Source organism: Pelophylax lessonae (assembly GCF_965119305.1).
Source record: "Pelophylax lessonae genome assembly, chromosome: 7".
Lineage (NCBI taxonomy): Eukaryota > Metazoa > Chordata > Amphibia > Anura > Ranidae > Pelophylax > Pelophylax lessonae.
In genome coordinates this window covers 68379355-68404226 of record NC_138774.1, presented here as the reverse complement: position 1 = coordinate 68404226, position 24872 = coordinate 68379355, and the positions used below count along the sequence as shown (strand labels likewise).

Here is a 24872-nt window from a genome sequence, read left to right as displayed (position 1 = left end):
CGTAGCTACTAATCACCAACAGGGGCACTGGATCCTAATGCTCACTCCTAGTCCTGATTCAACAGCCTCTGGACTTATTTTGGAATATAATTCTGGATATAGGAAAAATCCTTTTCTCCACCCCTTGCACACAGTACACTCAGGATAAAAGAAAGAATTGCCGCAATAGTGTGATATTGTTTTCATAAAAACACACTTATATTAAAATTTTCCTATATCATTACACTCACAATTATGAATCTTAAACAGCATGATTTGCAAGAGTGCAGATTAACTGAAAGACACCCCGGGGGTCTCCTCACCCTCTCCACGGTGGTGTGGCGTCCTCTCGGAGCGGTCACTGCTGATCAATTCCGGTTGCCGTATGGTCACGCCCTGAAGCTTTTCGTCATTTCCAACTTTGTCAAAGGGGTGTGACCATACGGCACAACTTCTCGGACTATATAGCAACAGACAGTAGCAGCTGCTGACTAATTGGACTACATCCCAGCAATGAAGCATCGGATATAATCAGATAGCACGGCAAATTAAATAACACACAACAGGGATAACTTGCATTTATTCCCAACAAAAGGAATCATGACTAAAAAATGACACAATTCCGTATAGCATACCTAGTTAACCCCCCGGTGACCGCAGAGAGAGACTAAACTTATTTTGTCATTCCTAATACAAGAGAGTGCTGATAAGTTAAAGACTCAAATCCACCAAAATGCTACAAGATTGCTAGATGCCTCACCATGTTATTGGTGACAACTACTACAAGCTCAAAAGGTGTTACACTGGGCTATTAGAAACCAGCTAAAAAGATGTTACACTGGGCTATTGGAGACTGCTGACATACTGCAAGACACTAATAGAAGCCTCTAGCAGTAAGGGACTGCTAGAGACCACAGACACAATTACCAGATCTTCTAACACTACCATTTTCATTTTGACAATATATGTTTAAGAGAAAAAAAAAAGAAACATTAAAATAACACACAGATTACCTATTTTAATCAACCTATAAAAAAAAACTAGAAACATACATACTAGAAACATACTAGAAACATTGGATAATGGTATTAGACATGTTGGCATATGCCCTGCTGGGTGATGGATAGGTGTGTTCAAGTCCATGGACCAAATAATTTAACTCTGAATTTATAGTGGTTGGTAGAGTGGCTTAATGGTTAGCACTACTATCTTGCTGAACTAGGATCCTCAATTCAAACCCCCATCAGGACACTATTGGCATAGAGTTTTCATATTGAGTGAGTTTCCTCCCACACTCCAATGACATGATGGTAGATTAATTGACTCTAGTGTGTGTGTGTGTGTGTGTGTGTGTGTGTGTGTAGGCAAGCTTGTGAGATAGAGGCCTAAAGCTGGATACACACTATACAACTTTTGTTGTTCAATTTCCTTTAGATTTACCTTCAACTAAAGTAGTGCAAGGGCCTGCTTGACTGCATACAAATTGAAAGTGTTTAGGTTTGACCTCATATTATATGGTTTTGGTAAAGCTAAAGGAAAACATCTAAAGAAAATTGTATAGTGTGTATCCAGCTTTAGATTGTAAGTTCTTTGAGGGTAGGGAGTGATGTGAATGCAGAATATGTAAAGTGCTGTGTAAATGGTTGGTGCTATTTAAGTGTTTGTAATAATAAATATATATTAATCGTGGTGCCGGTCCGCTTAGGATGGACTCCAAAGTATCAAAATTAGGAAACTACAGGGAGTTAACTAACAATTATAAAAAGTAATTTTCCACTGACCCAGAATCTGCCAAAGGGTCAGTAATGCCTGAGTTAGCCAGAATTTCCAAAGGAATGGTTCCACTGTCAGGATGAAGATGAAAGGTGATAGAGGGCAGCTCTGACAGGTGTCCATTGACTTTGACTTTTAATTGAGTTGATGGGTGGGAGTAAATATAAATAATCCAGGTCCTCATCCAATGGCCTAAGCCAATATAGGAAAGTCTATTTTACCCTATCAAATGCTTTTTCTTTATTTATGGATAGAGGTAACAAAGGGATCCCCCTGGATGAGAGGCATGATTAATGGTGTGAGCCTTGGTGGTATTGTCTCTTGCTTCTTGGGTAGGTACAAACCCTACCTGGATATTAGAACCTACCACTAAATATGTGATTGGCTTTGTGAGTTCCAGCTAATTAAAGGAAACAAAGAACTTTCTGATTTTAGTACAGTTTCAGTTAGGAGGGGTTTTGGAACTTTTGGCCTGGGTGGCAAACACAGCCCCCTGGCCATTTCATGGAAGGTACAGATAACTGTGGGCTAAATGTACACCACTCAGTGTGCCAGGGTGCCACACTGATGTGTGGCCATAGTGACTGGTGGATGTTGCCCATAAGAATATGGTTTATTGTAACGCACATTTTTACATAGTATTTGCTAAAATTGGTGAATTGTAAGAGGTTAATTGTGAAGGACCTAGTACATTATGAACTGAACAAGATGACTGCTGCCCTGTGAAAACAATATAGACCCTCCTAGATTAAAAAAATAAATACAAATAAAATCCATGCCATTGTCACAAATAATTCTTTCTCAGCTTTAACAAGTGAACGATACCTGCCATGAGATTGGTACTGCAGCCTTCGGGGATGTGTAATGTTATCCCAGGAGGCTGTGGGAGGGAGGACCAAGGAGACATTATGCTTCCCTAAACAAAAAAGTGGGAGTGAGTACCACTAAAAAAAAAGGTACTTGCTCCCTGAAGAAGAAAGGGAAAAAAAAACAGAAGGGGAGAGTAAGAGAAAAATGGTAAAGTTAAATTTCAGGTGAAGTTTCCACTTTAACAACATGCATACTCAGGGCTGCTGATAGGGGGGACCACCAGCCCTCTTGTAGGGGGCCCTAGCACACAGGGGGGCCCACACAGAGAGGGGGATTTGTGATGGACAACAATTACAGAAATCTTTCTCCAGCACCTGAATCTGATCTGTCCCTTTCCCTGCTATCAGCTTTTATTATCTGTTGAGAAAGAGACAGTTGTCCCTCTAAATCCCCCTCCCTTGTGTGGGCCCCCCCCCTCCCAGCATTTATCTCTGCTCAGGAGTTTATTTGTAAATTGTAACTTTGTTTCTCTCTCTCTCTGATCACTGCCCAGCCTGTATATTTTTCTCATCTCATTTTCTTTTTTATTTAACATAGTTTTTGTTTTTTAGATTTAGCAGGAATTATGCAAGTTATGTTATATTTGTGTCTGATAATAGTGATTTTGTTGTAATTTTAGCTAAATATATCTTTAATATTTTCTTGAGGGGGCCCTGCCAGGTGGTCTGTACGGGGCCCCGCGATTTCTAACAGCAGCCCTGTGCATACTGAATGTCAGAGTGGCTGTGTGAGCATATTTGTTTTAATCCAATATTAAAGAGGAAAAAATACTAACTAAATATATTCTTTAAAATATTCCCTCCCAACTCCTCCTACGTATCCTGCCTAACCTGTGAAAAAAAAAAAAAAAAGATTTTTGCACTTACCTCATTTTAATCTGCTCTGTTCTGGTCATGAAATCCTGCAGCTCTGGCTTCCTATTGTCAGTGAGCAGCTACTGCAGGGGTGAAGAGGGAGTTCCAACAATGGGTGGGCCATAGGAGATTATGGGTGATGTCATGGCTTCTGGAATTTAGAGGCTTTGCAAAGCACTCCCTTGCACAGAGCTGCAGGATCACGTGACCGGTGTCTTGACATGTGAAAGTTTACAGATCTTTTGGGGTTAGGCAAGATAGGTAGGGGGACATATTTAGGAATGGATATAGTAAAGGTTTTCTTCCACTTTTAATAATACAGAGTTACATTCTAATTATAATGCCATCCTAACATACTCAATTGCTATATTTGGTCTAGATAAGACTCAGAGCCAGTTCCAATGCTACTCCTTCATATCCTTATAGGGAGAGAAGGCTTTCCTTGTCATACATCACTCTATGCTGCACAATCACTTGGCTTTCTTGAACATTGAACTGACATTATTGTTAGTAATCTGCAGTGAACAAGTCTTTTCCGCTATCACACTACAAACATTCCAGGGTCTTGATATTAGCTTTACACTGTTTTTGGCCAGATGCCCGAGTATGGCTTTTATGATGGAACAGTATTTTGAATCATTTAATGAATAAGCAAATTTCCTTGTTAACCGGGTTTTAATACAGCCCTGGCCAAAAGTTTTGAGAATGAAACAAATATTATTTTTTTACAAAGTCTGCAGCCTCAGTTTTAAGATGGCAATTTGCATATACTGCAGAATGTTATGAAGAGTGATCAGATATATTGCGATTACTTGCAAAGTCTCTCTCTGCCAGGAAAATGAAATTAACCCCCCCAAAAAAAAAAACATTTCCACTGCATTTCAAGGCTGCCACAAAAGGACCAGATAACATCATGTCAGTGAGTCTCTTGTAAATGAGGACAAGGCTGGAAATCACTCTGTAATGCTGATTGAGTTAGACAAACAGACTGGAAGCTTTAAAAGTAGGGTGGTGCTTGAAATCATTGTTCTTCCTCTGTTAACCATGGTTACTTGCAAGGAAACACGTGCAGTCCTCAATGCTTTGCACAAAATGGGATTCACAGGCAAGGATATTGCTGCTACTAAGATTGCACCTAAACCAACCATTTACCGGATCATCAAAAACTTCAAGGAGAGAGGTACAATTGTTGTGGAGAAGGCTTCAGGGCACCCAAGAAAGTCTGGCAAGTGCCATGACCATCTCCAACAGTTGATTCAGCTGCAGTATCGGGGCACCACCAGTGCAGAGCTTGCTCAGGAATGGCAGCAGGCAGGTGTGAGTGCATCTGCGTGCACAGTGGGGCAAAGACTTTAGGAGGATTGCCTGCCATCAAGAAGGGCAGCAACCCGACCGGCTCCTGAATTTTGCCTACGTGACCAACATGTAGTGGCAGCTGACATCAAAACCCCCCCCTTCCGCAGCCATATCTGACTTGAGTTCAGACATTCAGGCTATCGCATCAAGAGTGGAAAAAGTGGAATAAGGGGTTACCTGCCACCATGCCGTACTCCTTCCATATTCAGCAAGTGACAGAATCCCATGTTATCCACGTGAGAGAGCCTAACCGACATATAGACCTTGATAATCGTGATCGCCACAGAAATCCTAGGGTAAGGGGTGTCCCCAAGACAATTGAACATCACCTCCCTCAAGCCGTAATAGCAATTTTCAATGCCCCTCAAAGCCCCTATAGCCACGGAACCCCTCCATTGCCCCAGGGAAAGAGATACAGACCCCCCAAGTGATGTAGTTTGCTGCCTCACCAGCTTCCCTGTCAAAGAAGAGATTGTCCGCAATCACCTAACCTGCCAGGGGATGGAGGTGAAGATATTTCAAGACCTCTCAAACATTACACTACAGCACAGGAGAGAACTGCGACCTTTATTAGATCTACTGTGCTCCAGGGCCATCACATCTCGCTAAAAATTTCCCTTCTGCCTCTCCCTTCAGTTCTGAATGTTGTCTTTATTTTTTACAAGGCAGTTGTTTACATGCTCTACTAGTTCTCTACCAGCTTTCTTTTTTTTCCTTGCTTATTGTCACCGGTCTCCTATGCTATACTCTTGACCTCCGTGCTTTCAGAAGCAGAAGATACTTCCCCAGCCACATATTAAAGCGGAGTTCCGGGCACAGATGTCATTTTTTAATGAACATACCCCCGGGACAGTCAGGGCTAGCACATTCCACAATGGCTAGCCTCTGATCTGTCCCGGTTCGCACTTACCTTTTAGAAGAAATACTTACTTATAAAATTTCTTCCACAGCGTTTCCATATCTGTTGTTGGCAGCTGAAGCCGGCGCGGTCCTCTTCTGTGTCTTCTTCCGCGTCTTCTTGTCCCAGAATGCGCCACACCGGCCCCTCTCGTCACTTCCGGCGCGACGCCGCATTCATCCACAGCTTCTGGGCATGCCCAGAAGCTGTTTAGCAGGGGAATGCGGCGTCGCCCGGAAATGACGAGCGGGGCCGGTGCCGTCGCATTGATTCCTGGGAGCTGTGACGTTCAGATCCCAGGAATCATAGCGAGGCAGGAAGTGACGGGGTGAGCCGCGGCTCCGAGGGAGGAAGTACTCCGAGGTGAGTATCTTCGATCTTCAATTGCAAGGTAAGTAAACAAAAAAAAAAAAAATAACTACCCAATTCCTTTTCAGGTGAGGCATACCTAGCGGAGGGGCACAAAAAAAAAAATCTCGTTTTTGTGCCCGGAACTCCGCTTTAACAGTCAAGACAACTAAAACAACAAGGACTAAGCCTCACACATGCCATTCTCAGGAACTGTTTCATGCACAGTCATATCATATCTATCATCGACTGATCAGTGCTGAATTCATTCACTGACCCTCAGCCTATCACCTGATCCATCTTTAACCTCTGTGTAATTCTCCTAATCCACAACCACACAAACCTATACAGGGGTTCACGAACCACACCCTGTACAATTGCCACCGGTGCTGATACCTGGACATTTCCATATTGAACTGACGCTTTCTAAAGCTTTATATTTTTACCAATTCCTGGTAGCACTTATTAGATACCTATGATACAGGAAAATACTTGTGTAAACTCTACTTAGTCTAACTATGGATACGTAACTCAAAATCTCATTCATATTCCCAAGGTTCCTGTAAACAACATGAAGACAACCCTCATGCAACCCTCATGCACAGAACCAGAAATCCTAGGTCACCACCCCACTGCAAAATACTCATCCTGCCTGATTACTGGTCTACATTCTCCAGCCTCAGTCCCATAGACATTAGTGACTTATGGTGCCCTTCCAGCAAACTCGTAATTCTACACTCCACGGGAAAGGATTCACTCATGGACGCCAGAACTGTGAACCATTATCTGGTATCTAAGTTTTCCTCACATGTTTCTATGTCTGTTTTTTCACCAATAATTGCTTTACCTCAGTTAAGAAATCCTTCCCAGGTTCTAGGAGAGCACTGCATAGTTATTCTTAGAGACTTTTCTGTCAGAAAGTTCAACTCTTTCCATATTAGCCTAAAATAAGGAGAAAATACTACCTTCTCATCACCCCACACCCCCAATTTTCTCTATACCCTATACTACGCTCCTGCCCTCAACACCTTTTCCTCCTCTCTTTCCTCCCTACTCTCTCCCATATCTCTTTGAATGCCCTCTACTTTCCCCTACTGAATCGATTTGCCCCCTATACTCTAAGTGATGCTCCTTTTCTTCCAGCTTTCTCTTCTCTAACCTGATACACAGGGGATTCATTCTGGAAGATGTTAGTGGGGCGATGGACTACTGAACTATTATTTACTGTTTACACGTTGTTAGAAATAAGCTAAAGAAGACACGCAATTTGTCATAGCTTACACCTGAGTTTGACCTTCAATCTTGTTAGGACTGTTGTCTTTTTTGAAACGTAATATACCACCCTCGGACTCCTATTGCCTAGTCAGATTTAAATATATATTCACACGTATAACACATTACCCTCTATGGTAACTGAGTTAAGCATGTTCTATATTATTAACTGCCTTCTTCCGTATACGCTTTGAACCTGCAACAACCCTACCCCACATCCTGACTAAGACCCATGTGTTCATCATTGCACGGGGTCATGTGGCTCTGGCCCAAGTAAAGGTGGAGCTCATAAATTTTGGCATAACCCTTTACAATGCCATAAGCACACTAGCCTTTACAATCTCCTAGGGACTGAACTGTGCATATCCATAGAATGTCTGCATCATTACCTTTAGTGTTACCCTATGGTCTCTCTAGCAACAGTTCCCTGTGAAAGACCCCCTCTAATACAAAGTCAACTCACACCCAGATGTTTAGAGGAAGGTGCAGATGGGGAGGTATATATCCCCTCCCTGTCTCCCCCCCCCCCTCCCTCAACACCTCTCTCAACCTTTTTTGACCTCTGAGGGAACCAAGAATATTCCCACAGAAGACCAACTCCTACCACCCCCACAACCAGCAAACTCTGGAAGTCCCTGCTGACCACTTCCGGACTCCTCCCCCCACTCGGGTTGGGTTGCAGGCCTAAACCCACCTCCAGACACTTACATCTCCATTTAAGACTTATCCTCTCCTCTTCAGATCCCATTTACTACCCCTCTCTCTCCTTTCCATACTGTATAAAGGGCTTCCCCCATCTTTTAGCAAGGCTCTTTCCTTCCCCTTTTTCCTTTCCTCTTTTCTTTTCCTTTTTTTTTTATCCTCCCCACCTATTAACCCCTTCCCCTTCCACTCCTCCTACCCCGGATAACCTCTCTTGCCCCCCACCCCTCTCTAGCAACCAAAGCCTCTAATTAGCCCTACCACTCGACGCACTATCATAGCGGGCTCTTTTCCCCAGGGCATTGTGAACACTGTACAAACTGTTACCGGTCCACCTTTACAATGTCCTCACCCAATGCCAGGACAAGAGCACACACTTTAAAATTGGTTTCCTTAAACGCCAAAGACCTTAACATTCCTGAAAAATGCTCACCGGTACTGTCAAGCATGTGCAGTTTGAGGGCAGACTTAGGAGTTTATTTACTAAAGCTGGAGAATGCAAAATCAGGCTCACCTCTGCATAGAAATCAATCTGCTTCTAACCTCAGCTTGTTCAATTAAAGTTTGGCAATAAAACCTGGAAGCTGATTGGTTTCTATTCAGAAGTGAGCCTGATTTGACACTCTCCAGCTTTAGTAAAAAAAAAACCCATAATGTTCATACAAGAGACAGATTTTAGCTCTAATTCCATTCCTAAACTAGAAAACATATTCTTTCCTCATGCCTATCATGCTACTTCCACAGTTTCCAAATCTAAAGGAGTCTCAATACTTATCTCCAAAAATACACCCTTTAGATTTCAGATACTATGATAGATGACCAGGGTCGATATGTTTTTATCAAAAGCACCTCCTAATGACACTCCTATCACATTAGCAAATATCTATAGCCCTAATGTCTCAAATCTGTTTCTTGAATGCTGTCTACCTTTCAAAAGGGCATATTATTCTTACAAGGAGACTTCAATGTCCCTCTTGAACCCCTTCTAGACACCTGGTACATCATACCTTTTCATACTGAGCAATAAAACAAATCAAACTAAACCTTAAAGGAACTTCTCCTTCATGACACCTGGCATACCCTTCACTCAACTGACAAGGACTTTACTTTCTTTTCAGTCCCCCACAATAGGTTCTCGTGCCTGAATTATTTATTTCTCACACAACAAGACCTCAACTATTTAACAATGGCCAAGATTGAACCAATGGTTTTATCAGACCACCACCCTATCACCCTGACCATAACATTCCCTGAACATATTCCCCAGATGGAAATATGGGGACTTGACGCATCACTGTAAACTGATAAAAACAGGTCAGATGAAGTATGTAAATGTCTTACTGAATATTTTACAGCAACACCCAATACCTCACATCTGACCCAATGGGAAGCACACAAATGCGGGGCAAACTCCTTGCCTTATCCTCAGCAGTCAAATGAGATAAACAGGCATGTCTCAGAGAAATGGTCTCGAAACTGAAAATACTAGAAGCATGACACAAACAACCCTTAGCTCAGCAAACATATCAAGAACTAGTAGGAACCCGTACCCTCCTACAAGAAGAAATTGGGCGCAACTTGAAATGAAAATACACATTAACCCAAAAACTTTTACGAACATGGCAATAAAAATGGCCACTTACTTGCGCAAGCTCCACGATAGAAAAAAGTGAAGGTGACAATCCACCAACTACACTTCCCAACAGAAAATTGACTACCAATAATACTGATATAGCAAAGCAATTTAAAAGATTTTACTTAACCCCATATAATCTTAACTCATCCAAATCCCCCAACCTCGTCCCCATCCCACAGATTCCATCCGATCCATGATTTTCTGACCAAACATTGCCCCAAAGCGCTCTTTCAAGAAAAAGGCGACACTCTAGACCACCCAATTAATTCAAAGGAATTGGTACCAGCAATCAAGTAACTAAAACCAAACAGACGCCCTGTTCCTGATGGCTTAACAGCGACATATTAAAAAAGCCTTTTCAGAAGTGCTGGACGCCCCTTTCTTAAGAGCCTTTAATTCTCCCTCCACTTCCTCCCCTCTTACACTTAGAATACTCGAAGTCCATAAAGTGGTCATTCCAAAGGATGAGAAAGATCCTTCACAACCAGGAAATTACAGACAAATATTGTTCCTCAATGTCCACGATAAAATCTTCTCCAAAATTCTAGCAAAAAGGCTTCTCCGCCTCCTTCCAGCCATTGCCCAAAGAAACTAGGTTGGTTTGGTCCCTGGTCACGAGACCAGAGATAATACCATCAACGCCCTCAACCTACACCATGCCCTGACCCATTCAGAACATAAGAGTTTTTTCTCTCCCTGGATGCAAAGAAGGCATTTGACAGGGTAGCCTGGGACTATATGGAAGCAACACTGGGCCTAGATGCGCATTTGTTGGGCTTCATCATGTCCCTATATGTTAATCCATTGGCAAAATTGCGAGTAAACAACACCATGTCCGATGCCTTCTCCATCCAAAATGGGCCAAGACAGGGCTGCCCCTTATCCCCCATCCTCTTCATACTCACCCTAGGACCATTTCTGAACTGCCTCAGATACAACCCAGATACAGGTGGCTAATCAGGTATACAAACTTGCGGCCTCCGCAGATGACATTCTATTATTTCTCTCAAACTCACTCACTACCATTCCAGTTTTACTAAAAGAATTTCAACACTTCTGCTCACTATCCAACTTAAAAATCTATTTTTCCAAGTTCTTTTAACTCAATATCACCCTTCAGCAGTAGTTGGTTGAATAATGTCAAGAAAACTTCCCCTTTTGCTGGAAAACAGACTCCATCACATATTTTAGTATCCAGCTCCCATCTAAATTGCAAAATCTCTACACAAAAAATGACTTGCCTATCCTGAACATTCTAACATCAGACCAAAACACTGGAATTAGCCCATCTTTTCCTGTTTTGGCAGGGCAGCAATGCTAAAAATGAACTCTGTAACCGAACTGACCCACGCTGTGCTTGAGTGCTTCTGTCAGTATACTGCTTCCTCCAGTCTTGAACATAGATATCACATATTATAGCCGCACCATACAAGACTAGCCAACAACTTAGCATGAATGAGACCTGGAACTGTCTTGATTGACCAAGAACACAGGCATTTTATATACATGAAAAGTATGCCAGTGACCATCCAAATATTTACCCAAAACATCACACGATGGTTTAGACAACGAGGTAGGGCTGACTCATGGCTAATCCCCCCTCCAGCAACTACTAGCTGACAATGATATAATTAGCATGCTTTTAATCTCACCAGCCTAGGTGGAGTACACAGAATGCTAGCAGGCAAACAATAGGTGGCACAATTAACCACCTGGACAATCAGGGATCTCATCCCAGGTCAGAATTGCTGGCATTGAGCTCCCAAAGAACAGTACACAATATTATGAGTGTAAACACATCCCTTAGCAGACAATAGGTGAATTAATTAGCACAAATAACAATGTGTTGAAGACAGGTGGTTTAGCTGATGATATTAGCATCTGCTATGAGTCTGACTGTGTGGTGCAGTTCTTATTGGTAATAGGCAGCTAGGCCCTAACTGGGCCCCCTGAGAATAGAGTCCCAGAGTCTGTGTGTCTTGGGGGGACATGAACTTGAATCAAAAGTAAGATTACACTAAGGGTCCCGCAGCATACATCTCACAAAGAGTAGTGTTCCCTTAAAAGCCAGGGCCCATAGTCAGTAGGCAAAAGGCTAGCCTGCAGTCCCCTCCAACAGCCTCTGTCCTGAGTGAGCTTGTCACACTCAACTTCCCCTGCGTTTTTCATCATATACAAAAGTTCTTGCTCCAAATCCCTATGGGGAGATTGTAAACCCAGAATAAGTTACACTCCGCTTTCCTTACCCATACATTTTGGAGGTATGGGACTACCAGACCTCCTAAATTACTACTGAGCTTGCCATCTCTCAAGGATAATTGACTGGAATGTCCACAAATCCCACAAAGTTACTTTAAAAGCGGCCTTCACCTCTCTGTCCCTAGAGTCCATGCCCTGGTTACTTGGCCATCACATGAGTTACGCTCCCACACATTAATTGGTCCAACTGTGCTTTGTTTTTGCACAATATGTAAGGCCACCCCATTGTTATCTTCCCTAGGCCCACTTGCCCCACTTAGATTAAATCTGGACTTCCCCCACTTATGCAAATCCAGTTCTTATCTGACCACTGGTCTCAAGACCAGATACTTGCGTATCACTTTTATGACGAGTAATTTTCTATCTAATAATGATCTGTCATTCAATATTGAGAAAGCACCCATTCCCCCCTGGTCATATCTCCTACTTAAACACTGCCTACGCTTGCTCGATAAAAAGTCATCCTTCTCAAGAACACTTAGGCCGGGCGCACACTAGCTGCGGCAGCAGTTCGCAGCAGGGGTCTAGTGCGTCCCTGTTCATCATTTTTAGGTGCTAATCAGGTTCGAATTAAGGAGGACCCTACAACGCCACCTCATCTCCGCCATGCACTCCCTATGCTTTGCTGAATGTTCTTCAAACGGGAGCAAAGCCTGCACATCCTGGAAAAGAGACCTATCCTTATCCCTGTCACAAGAAGATTGGGAGCAGATTTCTCTAAACATCCACAAAGTTCTTGAGTTTCCACTCAAGAAAATGGATACAAAATCCAAACACGCTTGTACATCACCCCAACTCTACTACACAAAATTTGCCCAGAAATCCCTGAGACATTCTGGCGATGCCACACAGATCGGGGTACGTTGTTACACGTTTGGTGGTCTTTTGGAATGAAGTGAGACGTATCAATACCCACAGTTCCTCTTTTGAACTAGAGCACTCCGCTTCGCAATTTCTCCTCCACCAGTTAACCCCAACACACAAAACTTATTACAAATCATTAGCCATGGTCAATGCAGCAAAACATAAATACCGCTACACTGGGGCACCCCTCAATCCCCCCAAATTAAGGAATGGCTCTAAAGAGTCCACAAAACAGCAGAAGTGGAAGATTTGATAAACATAGCTCGGGCTACACCTACAAAATTTAGTTTATAATGGGCATGCTAATTGCTAAACACACTTCCAAACAACCTCAGAATTTCTCCAACTAAACGCTTCTGATGAGAGCAATAGATCCCGGGAGCCACACATCAGAACAAGACCTGCTGTGTGTATACAAGTGGCTGTCCCAGCCTGGACCCCCGCCAGGCCACACCCCAAACTCATTTCACTCCGCCCACTGGAGCTTATTCGCCAAAGGATTTTGTACTTTATTGTACAACTAATGTTTATATATTTTGTATAATACAGTGCCTTGAGAAAGTATTCGGCCCCCTTGAACTTTGCGACCTTTTGCCACATTTCAGGCTTCAAACATAAAGATATAAAACTGTAATTTTTTGTGAAGAATCAACAACAAGTGGGACACAATCATGAAGTGGAACAAAATTTATTGGATATTTCAAACTTTTTTAACAAATCAAAAAACTGAAAAATTGGGCGTGCAAAATTATTCAGCCCCCTTAAGTTCATACTTTGTAGCGCCACCTTTTGCTGCAATTACAGCTGTAAGTCACTTGGGGTATGTCTCTATCAGTTTTGCACATCGAGAGATTGAAATTTTTGCCCATTCCTCCTTGCAAAACAGCTCGAGCTCAGTGAGGTTGGATGGAGAGCATTTGTGAACAGCAGTTTTCAGTTCTTTCCACAGATTCTCGATTGGATTCAGGTCTGGACTTTGACTTGGCCATTCTAACGCCTGGATATGTTTATTTGTGAACCATTCCAATGTAGATTTTGCTTTATGTTTTGGATCATTGTCTTGTTGGAAGACAAATCTCCGTTCCAGTCTCAGGTCTTTTGCAGACTCCATCAGGTTTTCATCCAGAATGGTGCTGTATTTGGCTCCATCCATCTTCCCATCAATTTTAACCATCTTCCCTGTCCCTGCTGAAGAAAAGCAGGCCCAAACCATGATGCTGCCACCACCATGTTTGACAGTGGGGATGGTGTGTTCAGGGTGATGAGCTGTGTTGCTTTTACGCCAAACATAACGTTTTGCATTGTTGCCAAAAAGATCGATTTTGGTTTCATCTGACCAGAGCACCTTCTTCCACATGTTTGGTGTGTCTCCCAGGTGGCTTGTGGCAAACTTTAAACTACACTTTTCTTGGATATCTTTAAGAAATGGCTTTCTTCTTGCCACACTTCCATAAAGGCCAGATTTGTGCAGTATACCACTGATTGTTGTCCTATGGACAGAGTCTCCCACCTCAGCTGTAGATCTCTGCAGTTCATCCAGAGTGATCATGGGCCTCTTGGCTGCATCTCTGATCAGTCTTATCCTTGTATGAGCTGAAAGTTTTTGAGGGACGGCCAGGTCTTTGTAGATTTGCAGTGGTCTGATACTCCTTCCATTTCAATATTATCGCTTGCACGGTGCTCCTTGGGATGTTTAAAGCTTGGGAAATCTTTTTGTATCCAAATCCGGATTTAAACTTCTCCACAACAGTATCTCGGACCTGCCTGGTGTGTTCCTTGTTCTTCATGATGCTCTCTGCGCTTTAAACGGACCTCTGAGACTATCACAGTGCAGGTGCATTTATACGGAGACTTGATTACACCCAGGTGGATTCTATTTATCATCATTAGTCATTTAGGTCAACATTGGATCATTCAGAGATCCTCACTGAACTTCTGGAGAGAGTTTGCTGCACTGAAAGTAAGGGGGCTGAATAATTTTGCACGCCCAATTTTTCAGTTTTTTATTTGTTAACAAAGTTTGAAATATCCAATAAAGTCCGTTCCACTTCATGATTGTGTCCCACTTGTTGTTGATTCTTCACAAAAAATTACTGTTTTATATCTTTATGTTTGAAGCCTGAAATGTGGCAAAAGTTCGCAAAGTTCAAGGTGGCCGAATACTTTCGCAAGGCACTGTCTATTTTTATTCAACCAAAATTGTTTGAAAAAATTAATAAATAAATAAAAGCTGATCATTGTAAGCATCCATGTTAGGCAGGCCATACACGGTTTGAATCTTGGTTGGTTCAGCAGGAACCGGGCGAAATTCCAACTGTGTATGGGCAGGCTGATTGTACCAAGTTGATCGATCCATCAACTTGGGTACAACCAGCATGTCGGATTTTACCTGCAATGAATGCTAGTGGCTGCTATAGTCACTGGCAATATTCACTGTCTTCTCCCAGTGGGAACGGCTTCCTCTGCCCCCCCCCCCCCCTTCTGGGAGAAGACAATGGACCGGCAGGAGTAAATTCCCACATCAACACTGTCTGTGTTTATGGGGGAATTGAGTGAATTTATAAAAAATTTGATCCGTGTATGGCTGGCCTCAGTGTTAGGCCCCTTCCACATGGGGCTGGCTCCACCAGGAGTCTGCCTGCTCTGCGAGCAATCTTTCCTCTCATTCCCACTGAGCAGGCAGATGGTTAGTTCATGTCCACTCCACTTACGCAGAGCAGACATAGGCACAAGCGGCTCTCCTCTATTGGCAGTCTGATGTCAACAGATTGCCTGTCCGCTTTTAAACTGATCTGCCAGAAGGATGGGGAAAGGATCCCCACCCATCTGTTTTCAGCAGATTGGATGCCGGTGGGTGTCAACGGACACATGTTGGTTGACATTTGCAGCTCCAGGGGTAATGAATTGTCTGATTGGGTCAGTGTAAAAAATATTCAGTCTGTTGTTTTTCAACAGAATAAGTTGTCTTGCAGATGCAGCAGTTAGAGGGTTGGGACAAACAATTTTCCACTGACAGGGGGGGGCTTACAATGATCAGCTTTTATTTATTTGTATAAAACCTTTATCCCAAAAGGAAAAAAAAAACAGTTTGCTGTAACATGCCTAAAAAGTTTGAACTGAAGCTTGGCTTCAATTTGTTAAGGCCCGTACACACGTACCGATCGTCGGCATACAAACGTCGGCGGACGAAAGATCTGCCGATTGTACGCTTGTTAGTATGGTGCCTCCGACAGCCGTCAGCGCACATTCTGCCGACAAGAATCTGTCTTGCAAGCATTTAAATTTTTGTATGCCGACACCAGAGCGGCCGATTGTTCGCCAGTCAGTACAGAATTCGGCCGACAGACCGCAGATTTGCAAGACTGGGCATGCTCAGAAAAGAAAAAACACAGGGAAATTTAACCATTACATGACATCACTTCTGCAGTCGGCTGTAGTCGGCGGACAAAATTCTTGTGCTGTCTTTGCACTTTTCAACAGACACCGACAGCCCGGGGACAAAAGACGGCCGATCGGGGCTTTAGTGTATCTAACTCTGCTAGTACAGTACATCATAAACACCCCCCACCCCCAGGTTTTGTAAGTTTTGCTTCACTGAATGCAGACTAACTGTGCTCATGTTCTTAATGACATAAAAGGAAAAGGCTCCTTAAATGGATTGCTTTCTGTGTACATAATGCAGGTCAGAGATAACTGAAGTCATGATGTCACACAATCTTATGTTGTACATTGGACTCACGTGTCCATATAGTAACAAACAGAGGACACACCCAGCAAGCTGACTGAGCATATGTATATATCACCAGGGCTGCTGTTGCAGACATAACGCTTCCTCTGTTTGTGAAAATGGAGCTGGGAGTGACGGGCTCCATTCTCCTGGCTGTCTTTGTCAGTCTCGTAGTATATTTTTTCTCATGGAAGAAGCAGCTGAAGAGCAGAAAACTGCCTCCTGGACCACCGACATTGCCCCTGTTAGGCACTATTCTGCATGTGAGCACCACAGAAATGCCCCAGTCTTTGATAAAGGTAAGCAATGAAGGAACATTATGGGGAATTAGCAAAGCTTCCTGCACCATTATAACTGCACAAGAAACTGCCTCAACTGGGGGCTTGTTTACACTTGCAGTTGTTGGGGAAAGCTCAATGGTTGCGCTGCATTTGTACCGCCCCTCAACTTTTCCCCCTGTGGCTGTGGAGGCAGTGGCCTTGGGTAAACACATGCCATAGCCATGATGCTTTGCTTTGTAGCTGTGGCAGGCAGAACCTCCTGTCATGAATAGGGCAACTCTGCAACTATCACAAAACTCTGCATGGTTGCAGTGCGGTTGGCAGTATTTAGGGGATTAACCACTTCAGCCCTGGAAGGTTTATCCCCTTTCATGACCAGGCCATTTTTTTGCGATACGGCACTGCGTTACTTTAACTTACAATTGCGCGGTCGTGCGACGCTGCACCCAAATAAAATGTATGTCCATTTTTCTCCACAAATAGAGCTTTCTTTTGCTGGTATTTTAATCACCTTTGGTGTTTTAATTTTTTGCACTATATACAAAAATATACTGACAATTTAAAAAAAAAAAGCAATATTTTTTAATTTCTGCTATAAAACATATATCCAAAGGAAAAAAAAAAGTAGAAAATCTATTTTCTTCATCAATTTAAGCCAATATGTATTCTCCTACATATTTTTGGTAAAAAAAAAAAAAAAAAAAAATCACGATCCGTGTGTATTGATTGGTTTGCATAAAAGTTATAGAGGCTACAAACTATGATATATTTTCACTTATTTTTATTTATTTTCTTACAAGTAATGGTGACGATCAGTGATTTATAGCCGGACTGCTATATTGCGCCAGACAAACTGGACACTAAACTGACACTTTTTGGGGACCAGTGACACCAATACAGTGCTCAGTGCTAAAACATATGTCACTGTACTAATGACACTGGCAGGGAAGGGGTTAACCTTAGGGGCGATCAAAGGGTTAACTGTGTCCCCTAAGAGTGCTTACTGTGTGGGAGGGGCTTTGACTGGGAGAATGTAAAGATATGTATTCCTGCTTAGGAGGAACACCGGATCAGTACATTCCCCTCTCACACAATGGTGGTCTGCCATGTTTACATAGGCAGACTGCCGTTCTACCAACGCTCAGCGGGTCCCGGCGGACATCGCTTCCAATCACAGCGGTAGCGGGACGCGAGTGACACGCGTGCATGCCCCAGACGTGTCAGATCACTTACTAGGTATGTCATCTGGCACAGAGCGCCCGCTCTGCTGCAGTATATCTGTGTGGGGCGGTCGCTAAGCGGTTAATTCAGGTGGTGAGGGGGTGATACAATGCCTCCTCGTTGCCTCCTCATTGCCTGTCTTTTGCTGTTGGAAGAGTGATCTTAATGCACAGGTATAAACGAGGTCTGAAAGCGAGGTTGTTTAGATATACTTTGGACACCCAATAACACAACTATTACATTAGGATGTATTATTGATGCATTTTTAATGCCGGTTCACACATATGCGATCTGAGACATCACATGCAATGTCTGTGCATGTGTACAGATTGTATGGCTGAATTTGAAATTTGAATTCAGACCAAAGTCGCGCAGGACCCTTTTTTTTGGTCCGTACCAGAATTGGATCGCATGGGTGTTCACACCTAAGCAATCCGATCCTGTCCAAACTGACATTTTGCACTGCGATATGCAAACTAATAGGGTGGCAAATGGCATTTATGGAAGGATTTTGGTTAACAGTTATCCATCAATTATACGGTAAATATAACATTTAACAACATTACTCCTATAATTGTATTTTTGATAAATTGTACACTATGTCTCTAACTGTATAATGTTTCTCATAGACATCACACCCCTCCTGAGGAAGACCTTACTGCATAGGTCGAAACGCGTAGGGAAACCACTTTGTTGGTTGTGATGACCTTTTGATTTGTGTCTATGTTTTAGCAGTTGTGCCATTAATTATCATGGATTTATATCTGTAACCAGAGCTCATATTTTACCATGCGTATTTCAGTATCATCATTCTTAATTATTTCACAATAAAGATGAATTATTTTTAACTACCCCCTGTTGATTCTTTTTGCTGCCCCAAAAACCCCTGGGGGGTATTTCTCTCCTTCTACTCAGTATTGGGGTGTGCAGCCTTCGCCCTCGACTTGTGTTGTTCCTTCCTGTTACAAATAATCATCTGTCCACTAAATTGGACATCATGCATCACTGGTTATATTTCAGTTACAATTCCTTCTATTACTGGGACTTTGTTTTATTGAAAATAATACAGCTGCAGAAACTTTTATGGCCGTAAATCAATGTATTTATGCTATTAGAAGGTAATTTGCAGTTTTGTAAAAAAAAAATAATTTTGTACAGAGAAGTTCCATTATGTGAGTAAGGCCTCATGCACACCGGATGTTTTGCTAGCTCTCATAGATGCCTTTCCTCCTGGCAGCAGCATTTTGGCTTAAACGCTTGATGCATTTAGTAAACACATTTAACGTATTTAAGCACATCAAGTGTTTGGGTGTTAGTTTATTTAATTGGTCAGAATAATAAATTATTCTGGCTATTGAAATCAATTGGCTCTCAAGCAGTAAATGCACCTAGCGTTACTGTGTGTCTACACGCGCCAAGCTTTTTTTTTTTTTGTGCCAAAATGCGGCTGTTCCTGGATGTGCTAGCAATGGGTTTTTTATTCTGCCTCTAAACTCATCGAAACGCTTAAGGCCCCTTTCACATGGTCCACATTCCGTTGCGGACCGTGCTTTGCTCAGCGGGGATCGATCCGCCGATCCCTGCTGAGCCGGCGAATGACAGCTCTGCCTCCGCACTATGTGCGGAGAGGGAGATATCAGAGCCCCGCTGCTCTCTATGGGGAATCGGATGAGAGCGGACCGCCTGTCCGCTCTCATCCAATCCCATCCGATCCGCTCCCCAGGACAGATGGAAAATAGGGTTTCCATCCGTCCGGATTTCACAGACAGGATCGGATGCGGATGGCAGCGGGTATCAGCGGACATGTCACCACTGACATCCGCTGCTCCATAGGGCTGAATGGGGCATCCGATCAGATCCACCTAAAAAACTGACAGGCGGATCTAATCGGAACACCCGTGTGAAAGAGCCCTATGTGTGCTTGGACACATAGGCTAACATGCAAGGGTGTTCAGAAGCAAAAAAGAAAACACCAAATTCCCCTAGGAGTACCGTTGAAAACATCCAGTGTGAATGAGGCCTAGTAATTAGGGGGTTATTTACTAAAACTGGAAAATGCAATATCTGGTTCAGCTCTGCAAAGAAACCAATCAGCTACCTTGTTTTTATAGTAAAAGCTTAAGGGCTCTTTCACACTATGTGTCCGTCAAACGGACTCCGTTTATCTCAACGGGGGATCGATCCGCCGATCCCCCGCTGAGCAGGAGGATGACAGCTGTTCTCTGAGCTGTGTGCAGAGATACAGCTGTCAATTCCCCATGCATCTCTATGGGGAAATCAGATGGGAAAGGACCGTTGGTCCGTTGTCATCCGATCCCATCCGATCCGAACCGCTGGACGGATGGAAAATAGGGTTTCCATCCATCCAGATTTGACGGATCGGGTCGAATGTCAGCGGACATGTCTCTGCTGACATCCGATGCCCCATAGGGATGCATGGGGGGACCGTTCAGATCCGCCAAAAAAAACCGGACAGGCCGATTTAAACGGTCTGCCTGTGTGAAAGATTGTTATTGAACAAGCTAAACTTAGAAGCTGATTGGCTGCTATACACAGCTGCACCAGATTCTGGGTGCTCTACTTTTAGTAAATTTACCCAACAGTGTCTACTTATTTTGTAGAACTCAAGTGCAGAGTGTAATATAATGAATAATGGAGCAAATATCATCTAAATTGTTTCTTCAGTTAAAACCTCAAATGCATGCAGTCCACTGTAGTGGACATGTGAAGAAGTCCTTGGAAAATGAATGTTCAAAAAAAAAAAAATAGTTACATTTCTTATTTTTTATGCCCAAAGAAAGGGGAAAAAAAAAGAGGAAAAAAATCCTGACTGTAAATTTCACAATTCATGCATGAAAACGTTTTTTTCGCACTGGGTGGTTCACATCACATTGCAGTTAGTCATTTGGCCTTTTAGGGCTCATGCCCTGGCCAAACAAACATTCCCCAACATATAATCCAAATTTGCTCTTTTCCAGCTGAGTGAGACGTATGGACCGGTGCTCACCATCTACATAGGCAATGAACCAATGGTGTACTTGGTTGGCTATGACTGTGTGAAGGAAGCTTTGATGGATAACAGTGATGTGTTCAGTGCAAGAGGAAACACTTTCTTTGCCACGGCGATTTTCAAAGATTATGGTGAGTTACACATAATATATTCCATTACATATTGCCTTGAGGTCAAAATCAAATGAGCTTTTGTTTTTGTGTAAATTTACTGGGAGTTATTTTTTCAATTAACCTCCCTGGCTGTATGATTCTTTCGGATTTTAGGTGCTGAAAGCGGTACAATTATTTTGCATGTAATTCTTAAGAATGAACAGCCCAAACCAACTATTTACATATGATTTTTTTTTTTTTTACTGTGCGTTCTTCTTTATAACATCTTGGGTATGATAAAGTTTGAAACACAATTTATAATATAATAAAAAACTATAAATAAGTTAAAGTATGTATGTATGTATACATATTCTAAAGGTGCTATTGACATTAAATTTTCACCACAGGTCAGTGAGAACTCCATATATACAAAGAAAGCAAAACAAATAAGTTCAGAAATTAAGTTATGTGTAATTAAATGGGATGACACAGGGAAAAAGTATTGAACACGCTAGCTGTACAAAATCCTTTGTTGTTAATGGCAGCTTCATGTATGTAGCTTTAATGAAAGTCTCCTGTATGGAGAAACTAGTTACATTCATTGCTCAAAAGACTGTCAAACTCTGTTAAGATGGTATTGTTAGCAATGCTGCTCTCCTTGAGCAGGGGAACTCCAAATCACTAGAAACAGACAGAAAGGAGGGTGCAAATGCCTAGTGCATTACCTTAAACACCTTAGAAATTTTATTTATTAAATGCCAAAAGCATACTTACAAACATTAAAGGATAAAATGCATGTCACATACAACTCCAGTGCGAGGGTGACACGTCTCTACGGTTGGACAGCGGACGCATTTTAGGAGGCACGCTCCAGAGGAAGCTGGAAGCCAAAAGTTGTCCTGGAGACTCATCAGTAGTGACCCTAAGTTGATCCTTGAAAGTGAGTCTTGCGCAAGGTACCCACAGGACCGGTGCTAGACTATTTTACGCCCTAGGCAAGACCAGCTACTTGTGCCCCCCGCCCCCAAAAAAATAAAATAAAAAGGGAAGGGGTTAAAAACTCCTCTATGTCATACCTAGTGACCCTGATCTGATGGCTCCTCTATGTTATGCTGTCATACACAGTGACCCCCATATTCCTCCATGTCACACCTGGGGACCCTAATGTTCCTCCATGTCATACCCAGAGACCCTGATGTTTTTCCATGTCACACCTGGGGACCCTGATGTTCCTCCATTGCACACCTGGGGACCTCATTCCCCCATGGCACACCCAGGGACCCCAATTCCTCATGGCACACCTGGTGACCCCGAAACCCTGTTACACCCAGTGACCCCTATCCCCCATGGCACACCCGGTGACCCTAATTCCCTTTCACACCAGGGAACCTCCATGTCACGCCCAGGGACCCTGATCCACTGTTCTTGGGACACTCCCTGGGCGGTATGAAGAGAGTGGCCCGCACTTTGCACTCCTTCACCGTGATACTGTTGATTCCTTCTCCTAGGATGCTCCTCTTCTGGACCACAGTGCTCACCACAGCTCCAACCGGCTCCTGGTGAAGGGGGAAGCAGCAGTCAGAGAACTCCGCACGTCCCTAATCCCCAACCTCCTCAGACCATTCCGGTGCCTCGTCGTTTCTGCTCCAGTAAAGGTGCCGCCCTCCATGCCAAGCTTGGGGTCAGGTTCAGCTCTCCTCCACTCCCTGCTTAATACCGACCCAGGGAAATGAACGGCTGCCCACCAGCTCAGTGCAGAGAGTCACTTCCTGCCCAGGGTTTACAGCACTCAGCTCCAGCCAAAGAGGATCATCATGCAGGCAGCACTCCTGTGGGCTCCCTTCCTGTCTCTTGGCCCCCCCACCCCCCAACAGTGGTGGAAAGCCAGGGCCTGGTAGTTCAGCCACTGCCCCAGACACCTGGCATTTTCCTCTGTCCATTCTTCCTCCCCCACTGCCGCCCACTCCCCTCAGCTCACAAGGATCCATTATGATGGACAGAGAGTGCTGACTCATAGCTGCGTCCCTAGGTTGCAATGCGCCCTAGGCGGCTGCCTAGTTTGCCTAGTGGAAGCACCGGCCCTGGGTACCCAGACACTCAAAGGACTTGCTTCATGGCTTTCAGCTGTGAGGCCTCAAGGCCCTTACACAGGGCCAAATGTCGGGAGACAACTACTGGTTAAAAAAAATTGCCCGACATTTGGCCTGTGTGTATGTCGGTCTGTCCACCAGAAGCCGGCACTTAAGCTTCTGTTGGATGTTCATGCTGAAAAACCAGCAGCTGACCGACTCCAGATCAGTGCTCTCAGCCAATGGCAGCTCAGTGGGGGAGATTGCTGAACTAACCTCGCACGGAGTTGTCAGTTTTTTTTTAGTTCAACCCCGCTGGGTTGCATGAAAAAAAAAAAAACTGTTAGTGTGTACCAGGCTTTTTTAGTATTCAACAAGTACTACAGAGAAGAATAATTTCCTCATGGTCCCCAGCTGTGAGGCTTTAACCTGTAAAAGATTTCCCTCATGACCATCAGCTATGAGGGATTAGACTATCCATTAATTATAACTGCATGTTAAAGAACTGTGCTTCATGGTCTTCAGCTGTGAAGTGTTAGCCTATTCAGAAAGTCATCTCATGGTCTTCAATTATGGGGGTTTAGACTGCTTAGCACTAGTGCACACTCAAAGAGAAGATTGTCTCCTATTTGCTATGTGCTCCATGTATTTGGAGTATCCCATATCCCAACCCCTCTTTTGGCACAAGTTCTACAAGCAATAAATCCAAAAAAGATTAATCCCTAGACCAGGGGTACTGAATTTAAATTCACAGGGGTCCGGTCAGTAAAATTTTCTTCCAGAGGAGGCTTGAGTATCATATCAGTGCTTTGACTAAAGGGCCATACACACTATAAGATTTTCTGAAGACTTTTTCCTTCAGATTTACCTTTTGTATGTAGTGCAAGGTCCTGCCAGATTGCATACAAATTGAAAGTGTTTAGGTTTGACCTCATATTATATGGTTTTGGTAAGTCTAAAGGAAAAAGTCTTCAGAAAATCTTATAGTGTGTATGGCCCATTAGATCCTTCACATCACAGCCTCCCGTGCATGTCACCATTGTTTTCTTTTGCCCTTGCAGAGACCTGGGTTTTTATAGTGCAGAAAAACAAAGATCTCTGCACAAGTGTGAACACGTCCCCTTTTACATCAGTATCCTCAGTCTCCCCTTCACATCACAGACCCCCTATTACATCAGTGTCCTCAATCTCCTTCACATCATAGACCCCTTTTACATCAGTGCCCTTTGTCCCACCTTCATAGTACATCCCCCCCTTTTACATCACAGACTGCCCCATCCCGGAGCCCTATCAGAGACCGATCCATTAGAAAATGTCCCATCACAGATCCCCATCATAGATCTCCCTCCATCATAGAGCCCCCTATCACAGATCCCCGACCAATCACAGACCCCTTTCAAACACAGACCCCTCACTACAGACTCCCCTCCATCACAGACCCCCTCATCAGAGATCCCCCTAATCACAGACCCCCCTCGATTACAGACCCCTCACCACAGACCCCTCATTACAGACCCACCCATCAGTCCCTTGACTGTGATAGGGGGTCTATGATTTGGAAGTCTGTCTGCCTAGCAACCAATCAACTGCTTCATAGCCTGAAAAGTCCCTCTCTTTGTCCAGGCCTGCAATGTTTCCCGTCTTCTGTGAATAAGATAGGG

General features: G+C 43.5%; 1 protein-coding gene across 1 annotated transcript in view; it reads left to right on the top strand.

Moving 5' to 3' along the window:
- Positions 1 to 16594: 16594 nt before the first annotated feature.
- Positions 16595 to 24872, top strand: part of LOC309559475 (cytochrome P450 2C8-like) — a 30371-nt gene continuing 22093 nt past the window's right edge. The window contains exons 1-2 of the mRNA XM_082262748.1: positions 16595 to 16837; positions 21019 to 21181. Coding sequence (XP_082118874.1) covers positions 16658 to 16837; positions 21019 to 21181 — 343 coding nt within the window. The 5' untranslated portion in view covers positions 16595 to 16657. The remainder of the gene's footprint in view (positions 16838 to 21018; positions 21182 to 24872) is intronic.